At 42.1% G+C, this 17,458-nt stretch overlaps 1 protein-coding gene across 2 annotated transcripts in view; it reads left to right on the top strand.

Moving 5' to 3' along the window:
• ARFGAP3 (ARF GTPase activating protein 3) overlaps positions 1–17,458 on the top strand; it is a 71,018-nt gene that overhangs the window by 13,535 nt on the left and 40,025 nt on the right. For both annotated transcript variants that reach the window (XM_075899255.2, XM_075899250.2), the window contains exons 2-6: positions 658–776; positions 4,049–4,121; positions 10,751–10,882; positions 12,527–12,610; positions 14,528–14,615. In XM_075899255.2, the coding sequence (XP_075755370.2) occupies positions 658–776; positions 4,049–4,121; positions 10,751–10,882; positions 12,527–12,610; positions 14,528–14,615 (496 nt within the window). The remainder of the gene's footprint in view (positions 1–657; positions 777–4,048; positions 4,122–10,750; positions 10,883–12,526; positions 12,611–14,527; positions 14,616–17,458) is intronic.

Below are 17,458 nucleotides of genomic sequence, written 5' to 3'. Positions count from 1 at the left end.
TCTGACTCAAATTTACTGTGTATGGTAATGATTCAATAAAATGAATAATGTTTTAAGTTGAAATCCTGCAAATTTAAAACTGTTCTTTTACTTCCCTTTTGCAAGCACATTAATAAGAAAATCTATTATAGAAAATTTAAGAAATTAAATATATATGTGTAATCTTTGCAAAATGACTTTGCCTGGTCAACGATGGGCCCCACCTGCTTAGTAGTGTAATATTTCCCAGGGAATGTCTTGTTGCGAAATGATTAACTACCTCTTGGCAGTGCCCTTAAGGGTTAACATATTGCTGTTAATGTAGCCTCACACTCTACAAGGCAGCATGGACTGAGGCAGGAGAGAGGAAACAAAGTAGACGCAGGGCAGTGGCTGCGAACACTTCCCTGCAGAAATTGAACACTATGATAAAACCCACACTATCCCACTGTAGTGCACTGCTCTCTCCTCTGGACAGTGCATACATGGCTGCACAGTGCCAAGGTGTGTGTGTGAGACATCCACGAAATAGGGATAATATAAAATGAGCTAGTCAACGTGTCGTGAAGATTAATTAATTTTAAAATGCTAAGCACTACGTATATTAATAATTAGAAGAGTATCTTTTTGGTGGGAATTGATTATGTCCAATTTCATTTGTTACTTTATCTTTTCTAGGTGTGTTTTGACTGTGGAGCCAAAAACCCTAGCTGGGCAAGCATAACATATGGTGTTTTTCTTTGTATTGATTGCTCAGGGACCCATCGATCACTTGGTGTTCACTTGAGTTTCATTCGGTAAGTAGTAACATGATTCTTTGCTAAGTAAGTCGTAAGATTTGTTTTCAATATTTGTCATATTACGTAGCTCTTCAGAGGCTTTTATTGTGGATACTTATTAATGAGGGAATGAGCTTTTCATGTTTACTTGTTCATATCCATCTATGATAGTGATGGCTGAATGTTATCTGTATGTTGGGACCTATATACAGGTTGTACCTCCCTAAATCAGAGGTTGGGAGTGCAGCTAGGGGAACCAGTGACTCAGCTGGAAGCCCCATGGCAGGCCATGGAGCTCCAGCTCTGGTGGCAGTGGGGCAGCAGAGCCAGTGGCAGGGGAACTGGCGCTGGAGCCCAGCGGGTCCCGAACCTAAGGGCAAGAGGGCCAGGCATGGGCCGGAAGCAGTCGGCAGTAGGAAGGGGTGGGGGGCTGGGAGACCAATGATAGGGGATCTCCCCCTTGGTCTGGCAGATCCCTTCATTTGGGACTAGTCGGGTCCTGAGGATGCCGGACCAGGGAGGTCCAAGAGGAGAGGGTCTCAGTAGAGTTCCTGTTATGCACATTGCACTAACTGCGGTACAAACATAATTAAGTCCTTTTTTGGCAGCTTTGTCCAACTTTCTTGCAGAAGATGAAGATTTAAACAGGCATGAAACTTAACTTAATACTCTCATCTTAATGGCTTTTCCATATCAGTTTTGAGCTGTAGCATTGCTTAAAGATTTTTTGCCATCTTTAGCTTTGTGTTACAATATACTGAGTATTTTTTCATGGTTGCATGCATCAGAAATGTTTAAAAGGTATGTATGCCTCTGTTCTTTAAACCTGGAATAGTGAAATGTGTGGTAGCAGGTGAGAAGATACTTGCTTCTCCTGAAAAAATGAGGAAAATTGATACTAGGTGTCATTTTCCCTGACTTGGAATGTTGAAGGAATCTTCATGAAAACTTAGTGATTATCATTATAGGAATGAGATTGAGACTGTAACATTTTGACATACATAGGCACAAAGGTAAATATTTGGAAAGGGAGTTTTATTGTTCCATGACCTCCAACATATTACCTTCAGTTTTCATTTTCTTGATTGACTTTTGTAATTGGACAAACTTTAAATCCAGGCAGAAGCTTGATTAGCCTGACCTATTCAGGTAGCCTAGGCCTACACTTCAAATTTTTGCTGATATGTGGTTAGTAGTGTGATTTTAAAAAAAAATAATTAAACAGTATGTTTGTGACAGCTAAAGTCTGTGCAGATGAAATTACAGGAGAAAAAAAGTTCTTTTTCTGGCATGGCTTATTTTATTTAGGGAACTGGTATAAACTATGCTAGCTAGTGCTCTCTTTTGCCTGTGTAAACTGAATCTTACATTGGGGGAATTGGCAGGTCCAGCAATACTATTAAATTTTTTTTTCCAGACTAGACCTTAGAAATTCTTTGCTAACCTTGGCTTAACTAAGGCTATGTATAAGTTTTATCAACAACCAGGAAGGTACTTTGACTCTTGGGACTGTACTGAAGAATTAAACTAGACCCTTTAACTTTGTCCTCAGTAAAGCAGTACAGGATCTCTATGCCTACACATTATTACATTCTAGACTAGGTATCAACAACCTTTCCGAAGTGGTGTGCCAAGATTTAACTTTCCTGCTCTGGGCCACGCCGCTCTCCCAGAAGGTGGGAAGGGGCTCTCTCCACCACGCATCCCACTTGGTCTCCTGCCCTGGGCTCTGCTCCAGCTTTTCCTGTGGGGAGGAGAAGAGCAGCGCATTTGCTTCCCCAGAAGCTAGATGTGGTACGGCATCCAGGGGCTTCCCCCTCGCAGGAAGCCAGCACTAGCTCCAATCTTGTGGAGGTCACGATGCTGGATCACCATTAAGGGCTGGGGTCAGGGTGGCTTGGGGAGTTCAGGGAAATGGGAAAGGTGTGGGTGGGTGTGTAACTCTGGGGTGTCCATCCCTGCTGGGGGCAGGGTCCTGTGGAGGGTCTGTTCCATGGAGCCCTCATCTTCCTGCCAGGGTATAGGAGCAAGCTGGAGTTGTGGGGTCTTGGGGAGGGGAGGTGTGGGGACTTGGGGTGCAAGGGTCTGGAATGGGGGGGATGCTTACTTGTCTTTGCACCCCCATTGCTTTCATTGGCAGGTCACTGCACTGCTGTTTCCTCAGCAGGGTTGGGGGTTGATGAAGATAGTGCTGACCTTTCCTGCCAGATGGGCTTGCAGAGAGAGGCAGAGGAAGTGGCTCCATGCTGGGGGAACAGTGCATGGAGTCGCTTGCTCTGCCTCACTCCACGAGCAGGGTGCGGACACCTCACACGTAACAAGGGTCAGCTCTGGAGCCAGGTGCTCCCACCCATGTCCCTGGTGTCATTCGCTCCACTCCACTCCTGCACCATGGGCTGAGTGCAGGGTGGGGGGTGGAATCAGTGATGACGCAGGGGAGCTCCCTGCACCCTGGGACGAGCACATCGCCTGCGCAGCCCCAGGGGAGACAGTAGCCTCCCCTTCTCCCTCCACGCACTGAAGCTCCAAGCAGGCTACCCAATATCACCTCCCTTCTCTCACATGCACAGTGAGTACTGGCGCGAGGGGAAAGGGCATCAGGAGCAGCCTGTTGCGCATGCGAGTCATTCACAGAACTGCCGTAAACAAGTTCTGGGGACTCTCGTGGGGGCAGAGGGGATGAGGAGCATGGCTTGAGCATTCTCAGCATCGGTACTTCCAGCAACTGGCCAGACACCATGTCTCAACTGAGGGCAGCTGCTTAGGACATTTTAAAGGGCCCAGTGCACAGGAATTGGAGCTTGTTTTTTGCACCTCGTGGCTGCATGGTAACTACCAGGCTGGATCAGCAGCACAAATTCCCCACTGTGTGGGGCTGATGGGAGTGTGGAGAGCAGCTGAGCTTGAGCCATGGACTGCGTGTGCCACTCACAGTTTGCTTGCATGCCACTGATTGGAGACCCCTTGTACTGGACCAACATAATAACTCCGCTTCCTCTCTTAAGTTGATGCAAATTCTCCTGGTGAGGATGTGCATCACCGACAGAAGGAGGGTAGCGTGGACATTAAAAGCTGTGGTAAATAAAAGGAGAACCGCGATGGCTGTATGTTAATTTAAGTTGATTTAAGTTTATAGTGTATACATGCCCTTATGTAGGGGTTTTGTGCACAGTAGTACAAGGTTTGAATTATGATTTATTACAAGCTACTAGTTTTTCTGAAAACAACTTTTAAAAGATGTCTTTAATATTCTTTTGGAAAACAGTACTTAACATGTTTCTTCTGTTTAGATCTACAGAATTAGATTCCAACTGGTCTTGGTTTCAGTTGAGATGTATGCAAGTAGGAGGAAATGCAAATGCTGTAAGTATATCTTAGAAATGTTTTTCTAATTTCAAGGTATTTGCTTTTCATGTTTTAACAGTATTACACTTAGCTTCATTGCTATTTTAAGTGTTAGTTAAGAATTCAGGGATGGAGAACTTAACTCCACAACACTTTGTAATATTTGTGTGTTTGAGTATTTCAGGTTATAATAATGTATTAACTGCTACACTCCTAAAACTTTATATATCCTGTTGGGTAGAAACTAGGTATGTGAACGACTAGTCAACTATCCAATAATCAAATGCTTCTTGGATAATTGACAGGCTAGTTGACTAGTCGTGCCCCTGCTTCCCCCCCTCCTTCCTTGCCACCACTATCAGAAAGAGGCAGCAAGGTGGAAGAAGAAGAGGGGGTACTTCAAAGCAGCAGCGCCTCACAGAGTCTGGGGCCATATCCCGGGCTCCATATGACGCTGCCGCTTTGAAATACCGCATGGAGCCTGGGACCACCTGCATGTGGCATTTCAAAGCGGCAGCACTGTATGGAGCCTGGGATCAGCTGGGGACTCCCTCTGTGACCCTTGGTTCCATGAGACGCTGCTGCTTTGAAACACCATGTGGAGCCTGACGCTTGGCTTCCTGCGACATTTCAAAGTGGCAGCGCCACGGGGGGCTCAAGGTCATTGGGGGAGTCCCCAGCTGACTCCAGGCTTCATGCGGTGCTGGTGCTTTGAAACGTCACTTGCAGCCTGAGGCTGGGCTCCCCACGGCATTTCAAAATGGCATCACCACACGGAGCCCAAGGTCAGCTGCTGCTTTGGAATACCATTAGGAGTCCTGGGCCAGTGGGGCACTGCCTCACTGGCTCTGTGCTCCCTGCAGTGCTTTTGCCTTTGAAGTGTACACTTCAAAGGTGTAGGTGCCCGGTCGATTAGTCAATTACTCAAAATTTAACATCTCTAGAAACTAGTTAATATAAAAATGGGTTCATTACAGTGTATGTGCTGCTTCAAGAAATTTGCACAGACTTCTGAGGCATAAAGTCAATACATTATAGCAAAATGCAATAAGTTATTTTGAATTCTCCATATGTTTTGGCCTTAGTGAAGGGAAGAATCAGTTGTGTTCAAGATTACACAAGTGATAGATAGCATGAAATGATATTTGTTGGGTTTTTTTTAATCCTAATATTTTAAGACAATCAAAAGTTTTAAAAAAAAAAAAAGAGCAGGTTTTTTTTTAAAGTAATGGCAAATACCCAAAATAATTGTTTAGTTTTACTTTGCTTCTATGTCCTTTTCTTGTTGTTGGCTAAAGCTCAGTTTTTAAAAGTTCAGTGAACAGCAGATGTGGTGATGGGAAAAATTATTTTTTCATAATTTGTATTTTTTCATTTAATATACAAACCCATGAGTTCTTCAGTTGGTTCCAGGGAGGTATAAATTAATGATCCAATATGAGCTACTGTCTGAAACTTGTGATACCATAGCTAATGAACTACTTCACATTTTCTAAGTAACTTAGTTTCTGTAATATCTGTACTCTAATTCTGTTAAATTGCATTAAGTATTTCATAAGTTTATTTGTTTTTTTTTACTAATTCTCTGTTTAGCAATATTGTTAATTTTTACTATTTCTTTACTGTAGCTACACTTTAAGCTTGAACCTTGGCTATCTACAGTGATTAGTTCCCTTGAAATATATAATATAGTTACAAAATCAGTATACTCTTCTGAAGTGGTTCCTCTCACAATAGTAAGGCTATTCTCTTGTATGTAAGATTTTCAAATGTCACAGTCGTAACTGTGTATATAGAGACCTAAATAAATGGCCAGTTTTTTCAAAGTGCTGACGGGTTCAGGAAGTGGGATCTGGGTGGGCACTGTTTAACTGAGACTGCTTCCAGGTGGTGGAGCAGTAGGGTTAAGGCAGGCTTACTCTTGCCTGGGATCTGCATCACTCCTGAAAGCAGCTGGCGTGTACAGCAGTGGCGCCATCTACTGCTCCTCATCTACAGGCACTGAGCCCACAGCTTCTACCAGCCACGGTTTCCTGTTATTGATCAATGGGAGCTGCAGGAGTGGCGCCTGCAGGCAAGGACAGCATGTGGAGACTGCTTGCTCTGGCTTTCTCAGGGGCTGCAGGGACATGCCACCCACTTCCAAGAGCAGCAGTTCCCATAGGGATAATTATTCCAGCCATGACAGGTTAGGCATTCTAGAACTCACTACTCAAGGAATTACATTTAAGCATAAGAAAGAAATGAAAATGATGAAATGCACAGACCAGTCAAAACCAAAAGTAACCACTTTGCAAGCAATAAAAGAAGTAACAACAAGCCCCCACGTATGTGTTGGGTCGGGAGATGAGTGAAGGACAGTGTATATTTGTGAGAATGACAGACACACACACACACAGTGTATAAGAGTGACAGAGATTTGCATTGCCAAGCTCCCGCCATCCCCTTCTCTCTGTATGTAGATAGGGTACAGAAATGGGGGAAGGAGGGACACCCTGACATCAGTGTTCCCTCCTCTTCTTCCTCCCACCTCCTGCACAGCAAGTAAGAGGTTCCCGGGGCGGCAGCTCCAAGGCAGAGGGTAGGAGCAGAATGACAGGGGGTGAAGGGGCAACTGAAGTACCAGCGCTTAATAGCTTCCTGGCCAAACCAGTCAGTATCACCTGTCAGAGGCTCCAAGATCTACCAGTAGATCCCGATCTGCTGGTTGGTGACTACTGCTCTACACAAAGGAATAAATGGACACAAATCAGACATCAAGCACAGTAACATTCAAAAACCAATAGGAGAGCATTTTAACCTTCCTAGACACACAGTAACAGACCTGAAAGTTGCATTATTTGAGCAAAAAAACTGCAAAAGAAGACTGTCCTGGAATTCATATGAACACTTGACAGTTTCAGACTGCATCTAAATAGAGACTGGGAATGGCTAGCTTACTATGAAAAGTAATTTTCTACTCTTTTGATATTCTCACCTTAATATTAACTGTTGGGAGTGAGCAGCATCCATCCTGACTGGCTTGTCTTCATTAACACTGGTCCTCTGCATAGTAATGTAGCACTCCCATCTTTGTCTATATCACTGCCAAACTGAAGTTTCTACTTCATGCATCTGATGAAGTGGGCTCCATCTGATGAAAGCTTATGTTCAAATAAATTTGTTAGTCTTTATGGTCCATGGGACTCCTCATTTTTGCTGAAACAGGCTAAGACAGTTACCTGTCTGAAACTTGCTACTATGCTGCTCTTAGGGTTGCCACTGTAAATAGCATGCATCCATCTGTGTAAAAATGGCATATCTGTAGTGCTGCACCAGAGGGACTGTTGGCTTCAGTTGTCTTATGGTTTGCTGCTGCAGTTCTTTGACTTTCATGTGGTGCCGCTCATATATGTCTACATTTGTATTATGGGCTCAGGACAGTACATGTATAGCCTCTTCTCCTCGCAGACCCAGAGCATCCACTGCCTCCTGCCTACTCCAGCTTGCAGTCAGCATGTTCAACTGGGCAAGCCGGTTCTCTCTGAAGAACAAACAGGAAATGGAAATTCAGAAGTTCCTGGTTGGCACCAGTTGAGAACAGTGATTAAAGCAATCACAGTGTAGCATTGTGGGACACCTGCTGGAGGCCAGTTGAGTCAATGTAAACAATACCATGCCTCCTCTGTCACTACATTGCCTCTTTCGGACATGGAATAATTAAGTTGAGATATCAAGCGAAAAAGACCTGGCAGTGCAGACGAAGACATGTTGAGGTTGACATAAGGAAAGCTTACATTGAGCTAGCTGTGTAGTATAGACCAGGCATATGCTTATTTTTTTGAATGTTGCAAAAGCAAATTGTTTTGTTTAGTTAAAGTACTTGCAAATATGTCAGTATTTAATGTAGTTTCTTAATATCATTGCTATAAATGGTAAAATACTTTGTATAGCAACATATAATCTAATGATTTTACTAAACTAATTACTAATTTAAGAAATATTTAGGAATAGAATGTTTATATTAATAGGGAATGAATTAATGCTCAAGTAATTCCTAGTAGGGATGCTAAATTGCATTTACTCAATCGAGTAGTTGATGGAATTTCTATAGACTACTTGATTAGTTGATAAGGGGGGAAACTGCAGAGCCTCAGTGGGGCTAGCTCTAGGCCCCAGGAGTTAACCTCGCTGCCACTCTGCCTTTTAAATGTAGTAAGAGCCAAACTCTTAATACATTTTAAAGGCAGAGGTATAGCCAAGGGGACAGGCGCAAGCCAGGAATCAGCTGACTCCCAGCTTTTGCCCAGTCCCCACACTAGCCTCTGCCTCCTCTGCCCCCCTGCAGAGACAGTGCTGGGGTTTCAGGTTTTTAAGCTCTCTCCCCCCAGCACCGGCTCTTGCTCCGTCCCCCCTTGCTGCCTCTCTCTGATAGAGGTATATGCTTCTCGGGTAGCCAATTATTTGTTTACATCCCTAATTCCTACAAGAACAACTATTTTTCCAAAAATTGTAATGAAGAATCAACAACTTGTTTAAATAACTCTTAGAAAGACTTTATGTAAATAATGATTAATTTTAAAAGATTACAGGCGACCCCCCCCCACACTTACAACCTAACTGGTTCCTGGAGAACCATCGTAAGTTGGGCCATTGTAACATGAACCCTTATTGCCCATAGGGGCAATTTTAAGAACTGGGGTTCCGTTCCTGGCCCGCTTTGTCTCCTGGGGCCAGGAGGCTGTGCTGGGCGGTAAGCAGCGCTGGGGGCTGCACTGGGCGGTAGGCATCGCCGCGATTCAGCAAATGGTGTTGTGAGCCAGCCGGCCGGAGGCTGCGCCAGGTGGTAGGCAGACCCACGGCATGAACAGCACCCTGAGCCAGCTGGCGGGGGGCTGCGCCAGGTGGTAGGCAGCCCTGCAGTGCAAATGGTGCCATGAGCTGGCTGGGGGCAGTAGGTGGCCCCGCGGCACAAACGGCACCCTGAGCCGGCCAGCTGGGGGCTGCTCTGGGCGGTAGGCAGCTCCCAGAGCAGGGTGACCGTAAATGCGGGAGGTCGAGGGTCACCTGTATTTTGAAACAATAGCTTTTATATAAATAACAGAAATGTTTGGACTCTTTGAAAGCATTTTATTTTCTGTTGAACTCAAATTTGAAGGGATAGCACCAGAGAATAGATTGAAAAGGATGATTTAAAACTCCAAAATCTAAGATGTTGAGATCCTCCTGCCCCTAAAACAAAAGAGATAGTGTCAAGAAAGAATTGCATTTATTAACAAACTACATCGTAAATTGAAGATGCTCCTAAGGACAAATCAGGAAAGTACCGAGCCAGTGAAAGAATGACAGCAACCAACTCTGGATCGAAACACACGGGAAAGATGTCTTCCCATAATTTCATTAAAATAAGAAGGAAAGGATATAAAACCATGATGTGAGCAGCCCACCCCCCAATCTTTCACATACTGTTATCCTGTTTAAAAAGCAAATATTCCACAAGTCATCCTGTCCATATTTACAAGCAAGTTACTAAAGAAAGCTAAGAACAGAAAAGACTTAAGAAGAAACCATACCTAAGGAAAATCTATACAAGACTTTAACATGGATTGGTGAGAAGAAGTTAACAAAGATGCTGTGAAGAGATTAGATTTCAAACTCTTGCATTTATTTTATTAGGATATGGAAATGATGTTGTGATGTAAGATACTAACATTTTCACCTGTTAATCACGTAATGCTTAGATCATGTAGCCTAGAGAAGAGGATTGGCCTAACATTAGTAAACAGAGAAATAGTAGAATTTAGTTGGATTTGAGATTCTTAATATTTGAAATTAGCCTGTCTCAAGATAGGTGCTTAAAGTAACTGAGTAACAAATTTCAATATTTCTTTTGGTTTCATAGGATTTAATTAGGATTGGCTCTTAATCAAAACTACACAAAATTCACCTCTTTAAACATATTATGTCCATATGTAAATAGCTTTAAGTATCTATGATACTAAGACTGGATTCAGAATAATTTTGAGAAACAATATACATAGATCTTAATTTACTAAATGAAGAATATCCCACACGTGGCCATTAAGTGCTAAAACAGAGAGGCATAGTGAAAGGTGGTTATTTCAGTTATAATCTCTGATTATATAGGTTGTTTTGTTTTTAATATTTTTCTGTTCCTTCCTTTCTTTAATAATAACATAGCTGAGGTTGTTAATTCAGATTATTTTGCTTGGTTTTTAATTATGGTGTCCCCTAAGGATTTTATAAATTGTATATCTTAAATATTAGGAGTCAAATCCCCCAAGAGAGGCTCATGAATAGCGTGTCAGTAATTCCATGTTTTGATTATCATTTGGCAGTGAAAGAGACAAGTAATGATTGCTTGCTTATAATTTGTTCCTTTGGTCTAAGTATTTTTATATGTAGTGTTGTAAATGTGTCAGTCTCAGGAATACTAGAGACTCAAATTGAGGTGAGCTAATATCTTTTATTGGATCAGCCTCTGTTGTTTCCCTTCTAAACAGAAGTTTGTCCAATAAAAGATGAAAAAAATACTTTTAATAATTTTTAAAAGAAAATTTGGCATCCAATTTAAAATTACCTCATTCTACCCTACACATGCATATTATAAGACATAGAATTAAACATGTTTTTGTTTATTTTTACAGTCTGCATTTTTCCAACAACATGGATGCATAACAAATGACACCAATGCCAAGTATAATAGTCGTGGTGCACAACTTTACAGGGAAAAGATTAAATATCTTGCAACACAAGCAACAAGAAAACATGGTACTGATGTAAGTAATATATTGGATAATTTGCTTTAATATAAAATGATTGCTTTCCTGGCTCCAAAGTAATTTTAGATCTCTAAGCAGTGGACAAAATGTAATGTAAAGAGTGGTATTTGTCTGCTTTTGTAGCTAAGTAAATACAGATTACAGCGAAACTGCGAGGCAAGGAAATGTACTGAAACTAATTCTGTTTCTTGTGGGGGTGAATGCTAAGAATGTCAAGTTTGAGCTAATATTGTCACTCAGTTTTGGGTTAATCAGATAAGTACTACTGTGATGATTATGAATGCTAGAAAAAACTTTACATCCAAAAGAGGTAATTTTTATTATTTAATTATAATCATTATTGTTATGGAGTAGCTCATTTATTAATTTATATAACTTTAATGGAAAAAGTCTCTCTTTTTTTGTAAACAGTAAAATGTGTGTATTTTGCTTCTGAAGTTGAACCTCTCTGTTAATAGAGCAGGTGAAAATAGTACAGAAAGGGATGGTCATCAAGGATTATGAAATGTCTACTTTAAAATACTTCTGGGTTTTGCAATGACATGGGGACTTACTTTTTCAGCATCACTGGGTCAAATCCTACTCAAGCTATGGTAGAAGTACATTTATTACCAGCTTATTATTCTGTGATATTTATGGAATAGACTGCTAGTTTTAGTTTTTTAGTCCACATAATTGAGAGTGCCATGACAAATGACTTATTTATCAATTGTCTTAGAGTGCAGGCAAAGAATTAAAGTCCTGACTTGCAAAGTCCTGCAATATGCTGAAAGCCTTCTGCCTCCTTTTGCAGTCATTGGGAAGTTAAATATTAGTACTTGCATAAGCAGGCCCTAAATATGATCGAAATTTTGACACCCTTTTATTCTTGGGTTAGTGGGAGGGTTCTTTCAAAGTAGGGTTAAGTCATGTTGAGAAAGTTGTATTGTTTTGGTTCAAAGTATAGTTAGATAATCTCAATCATATGCTATGTTTTCATTAAGTTATAGTTAGCACTTTAGGGCTATGTCTAAATTGCAGTGCTATTTCGGAATACTAGAGGTATCCCGAAATAGCTATTCTGCGTCTTTTGAACACACCCATTATTTTGAAATATAACAGGCTCGCTTTTCCGACATCCCTGTAATCCTCATTCCACAAGGAGTAGGGGACGTTTCAGTAGAGTGACTTATTTCAAAGTAAGTGCTGTGTAGACCATGCCAAATTTCGAAATAAGCTATTTCCAAATAACATCGAAGTAAGATACACAATTTGCGTAGCTCAAATTGCATATCTTATTTCGACCTACAGTGCAATGTAGACACATCTGAGGTTTTGAAAGCACTACAACACTTAGAGCTATTTTTTTCAATTCTTGTTTCTGTTAAAGCAGTTCAGAACACTTCTGCTTCAAATAACATGGGTGGGGAAAGGGAACCAGTCTTGCACAGTTATTGGTGAGAGACAACAGACAATGTGAAATATTAAATTTGTGACCTTTAGGATAAAAGGCTATGTCATGATTCTGGTGTTGTCAGTATGTCTAAGATCAATTTAAGTCTCAATTAATAGTTTTTGTCCTATATTTGGAAGAAATGTTAAATATATTTGTGTAACATCCGGTGGAAGCTGGAGCTCTAATCATAAGATGTTTTATTTTAGTTGTGGCTAGATGGCTGTGGAATTCTGCCTGGATCACCCCAACACAAAGAGGAGGATTTTTTTGCATCCCATGCTTCTCTGAAGGTATAGAATATGCTGTACATATTTCTTACATTACTCTTTTCAAGTGCTTGTTGTCTCAGTGTTGTTAAATGTATGCTTTGTGATAGTTAGACATGAATCTCTGAAATAAAATTTATTTTACAGGAGGGATGCTAGTCTGACAACAGTTTGAGTTGAAGCTTATTTCCTATTTATTTTGTTCCTTAGATGCTGTTCTCTTAGTCGGTAAATATGTCAGATGAGATGAAAACATTATAATAGATTAAATTTATGGTAAATCAATAAGGGATTAGTAGCTCTTAGCAAATATTTAAGTTCACATTTTCCTGAAAAAACAGAATCTCAAATACTTATTTGATCTTTAGAAGACAAATTTGAAGAAAGTTCAGAGGAGATTAACAAGAATGATTAAAGATTTAGACAACATGACAAACGAGGAAAAATGGTAGGGGATTTTTTTTCTTGTCCAGAGAAGAGAAGACTGAATGGGGATGTGATAGCAGATTTCCAATACATAGAAGCTTGTTGTTAAGAGGAGGCTGATAAGTTATCCTTATCCACCGAGGACAGGACAAGAAGCAATAGGCATAAACTTCAGCAAAGGAGATTTAGGTTAGACATTAGGAAATAATTCCTAACTATAAGGGTAGTTAAGCACTGGAAAAAATTACCTAGTGAGGTTGTGAAATTTCCATCATTGGAGATATTTATGAACTGATTAGTACAGGGGAATGAACTAAGTGACCCATAGAGGTGTATTCCAATCCTACATTTCTGTGGTTTTATATTGACAAACTGGCACTTGCTATGCAAAATGCTTATTCCTCATCAGTTTATTAATGTCATACTATAATTGCATGCACATTGCTTTATAGGCAAATAAAAAGTCTACCCTCAGGTGCTTATTATCTGAATAAACACGATGGAAATGACAAGAGGGTATAATTTTGGGGGGCGTTTAAGGAGAGGCAAATTTCAGCAGTAAGCAATAAGGCAGTACTGTTCTTGGAGCAGTTTCAATGGAAAACAATTCTTTGAATTAATACAGGAAGTCCCTGGGTTACGTACAAGATAGGGACTGTAGGTTTGTACTTCAGTTGAATTTGTATGTAAGTCGGAACTGGCGTCCAGATTCAGCCGCTGTTGAAACTGACCAGTGGCTGACTACAGGAAGCCCGAGGCAGAGCTGCTACAGGAAGACGCAGAGCAAAGCCGCGGAGGACGTGGGCAGCGGGACCGTGGCGCCTCTCGGCGGTCCCGCCGCCCACGTCTCCCTGGTATGCTTGGGGGGGGGGGGGGGGGGACGGGCGCAGCTAGCGTGCCCTTCCCCCCAGAAGACCAGGCTTTTCTCGCCGCGGAGGATGCGGGCGGCGGGACTGTCCAGACGCGCCGCGGTCCCGCCGCCCGCATCCTCCGCGGCGAGAAAAGCCGCTCCGCGTCTCCCTGGTCTGCTGGGGGGGGCCCCCCAGCAGACTAGGGAGACGCGGAGCAAAGACGCGGAGGACGCGTCCTCTGTGGCGATAAAAGCCCCGTTCGTATGTAGGGATCCGACATAAGTTGGATCCACGTAACTCGGGGACTTCCTGTACTTTAAATTATTATGGTATTAGTAAGGCTTCATTGACATGCTAAATCTCAGAGAAGTATATTGATCTAGATCTAGAGAAGTATAATGACATTTTATGGACGGAGAACTGAGACACTATGTTTAAGTTGCTTTCCCAGTATCATATGGTTGTACCCATTTAACAAGGAAAAGATCATTACTAATTGAGACAATTTTTAAACGTAAATGGTAGAAATCCAATCCAACAGTTACCCCAAAATGCCAAGATCAGTCACTGCCTGCCTTAGTCAGTGCAGATGCTAATTGTATTTTACTGAATGAATTTTATATTGTGTACGTTTTTATTTAGTAACTTCCCTTTCCTGTTGCAGGTGAGTGGCACAGAATGGGCATCATCACAACCAGAGGCAGTTTTTCAAAAGGAGAGTTCTTCAGAAATCATTCCAGAATCTAATGAAGGTATAATTCACCTTCCATTAACAATAAGTTCACTGTTGTATTGATCTATTTATTATAACAGTAACAGCCACTCACTGTGTAATTGTGTTCTGCTGGCAATAATCGAAGAAGCCTTTGGTTAGGTAGGGAACACAGTGTAAAGGGGTCATGCTGTGCTGTGCAGTGCATGTATTGTTAGAGGCCCTTAATGTAAACTCATATTTACTTTGCAACCTTTTGAGCCAGGTTTTACTCTTGAGTTGTCCATTAAACTTGGTTACTTTGGAAATTACTGAAAGCATAAACGTAAGTCTTACACCAGAAAGTAATTTTAATGATCAGAGTATATTTAATCTTTTAAACATATTTTATTATTTCTTTGCAGAACATAGGCTACTAGTAGATTAAAATTTGGTGTTGCTAAGGTACTTGAGGGTTTTTCTTCATCAGTCAAGTAACAGCTTAATTGTCTAAGATTTCATTTTATTTTACATTTAAGTGAAATGTGGATAAGAACGTTAATAGTAATCCACATTGAAGGATTTTTTTCCATTATAGTATTTTACGTGAACTCATAAAAAGTGTTTTGCTTATTTAAATCAAAAGTATATTATTTTTTTAACACTACAAATATGAATTCTGTGTTTTAAGAATGCAGACAGTGACCTCGGTCATGGGGGAATTCTGCAATTTTCTATGACTCCAAATGCAACAATTGCAGAATTCCCCTTGGCCTAATGTAATACAACCAGAGACTTTAGCCTTATTTATATTGAGAACTAACTTGTCTTCTTTAAATGCTGTCCCTGTGGGTGCTCCATTTCAGGTTGATTGGAGATTTACGATAGCAGCATCTCTGTGGTTTGTGCATGTGCAGTAGGTGTCTTGTGGTGCCACTGATGCATATGTAGTATGTGCACAGCCTGAGTTTTCCAGTTCTTTCTTAGCTATCCTTGGCAGAAGACAGAGGCATCTTGTGGTGCTTTTGATGCCACACATAGCAAGTGAGCCTTCCAGTTCTTCTTCTTGAGTGTTGTTTATGTCCATTCAAAGTAGGTAGACCAGCTCCAGCACCGCCCCCACCCACCACAAGTGGAGCTCCCTCCCTCAGATCCTCTTTGCCATTCGGGACATTGTTCTGCTGGTGTGAATAGTTTTTCTTTCAAATGTAAATAGTTTCCTTCTGTTTGTTAGCTGTACAAGTAGATAGTCCGCTTTAGGAACTAGCCTGGGGACAGGACATGCCCTGCTCCCATGGCTTTAAATCATATGCTAACTGCTGCAGGTCCATGCCAGTTAGTGATCTCCATGTGAACTGCTTTTGTTGTCTTTCCTCTCAATGATGTGAGACTCTGTCGGATCTGCCCTAGAACTAAAGACAGGTGTATTTGCTTAAAAGTGATGTTAATGGAGTCTGCCTTGGCTCCCCAAAACCAGCACTCCAATTTAAAAAGCAAAAATGTAGCGGGGGAACTGGCGCAAGCCGGCAATCAGCTGTCTTGGCTTGCGCCGAGTCCCCAGCGCTGTGCATCAGTCTTGCCAGCTCTTAATATATTTAAAAGGCTGAGCCACAGCAGAGTTAGCTGATGGGGCTAGGAACTAATACCAGTGCAGCTCCCGTGCTTATTGACTAGTCGATTACTTGATTAAACTAAATTTAACACCCCTAAATAAGGCACAACTTCTATGCGTTTCCTCTTATTCCATCAATACCATGCATGATACAGAAGATATGAACACACAGGGCCAAAGTTATCCTCATAGTTCCAACATGGCCCAGACAAGCGTGTTACCCTTACTGGATGTACCCCACAGGCTTTCCCTTGTTGTCTGGACCTGCTTTCTCAGCACAATGCTCAAACTCTTCACCAGGACTCAGAGAAACTCCATTTACAAGTTTGGCTCTTACATGGTTTCACCATGACAAACTAACCAGATGACAACAAGTTAAACATGCTATTAACAGCATGAAGATGACCATGCATAATTCTTTCCTTCAAAAATGGAAGAGGTGCTCCACATGGTGTCAAGGAAGACATTTAATAGCCTTTATAGTATCAGTACCAATAGTGCTAGAATTACTGCTTTAAGTAGGGACGGGCAAACTGAGCCCAGACTGAAAGTGCCAAAGGCAGGGGGGTACTGCAAAGGGCTTGGGCTTTCCCTCTCTTGTTGAGGTGCAGACTCCTTTCCAATCCCTTCCTTGAGCTGGGCCAGCAAGTGTCTCCCCGTCGCTTCCTATCTGCCCACACACTTCAGCTGGCCAGCTGAGGATGTTAACTCCACCTAGCTTCCCCTTCTCTCCTTGCAGAGAGCTCAGAGCTGTGTGGAGCAATACCTCCTTGTCTGTGCTGCTTGGTCTTCCACGGGGATGGGACCAGCCAGGGCCAGGAGTGTTGTATGTGAGCGAGCCAGGGGAGGTGGGGCCGGGCAGGGCTGGTGGGGGGGCTACATGGAAGCCGGAAAGAGTGGGGGAGCCAACCTCGGGGGTAGAGCTGGACACAGGACTTCAGGGAATCATTCATGACTCCAAGGCTGACGCCATTGTGGGTCTCAAAGTACTTACCACAACGACTCCAATAAACCTCAAGTCCTCCCACTATCCCTCCCTCTGAGGGGCATGACTCTACAGTCATTGAAGTGGAGCACCCACAGGAACAGCACTTGAAGAAAGATGGTTACTTGCCTTGGCTCTTCGAGATGTGTGTTCCTGTGGGTGCTCCACTACTCACTCTCTTCCCCTCTGCTTCGGGGTTCACAGTAGTGGCTCTATTGTAGAGAAGGAACTGGAGGGCTTGGGTTGTGCGCACACTATGTGCGTCGACAAAAACATCACAAGACTCCTACAGTGCATGCTTGACCTG

Source organism: Pelodiscus sinensis, chromosome 1, assembly GCF_052426305.1.
Source record: "Pelodiscus sinensis isolate ZL-2025 chromosome 1, ASM5242630v1, whole genome shotgun sequence".
Lineage (NCBI taxonomy): Eukaryota > Metazoa > Chordata > Testudines > Trionychidae > Pelodiscus > Pelodiscus sinensis.
The sequence above is the reverse complement of the archived record's forward strand: the minus strand, read 5'-3'. Positions and strand labels throughout refer to the sequence as shown.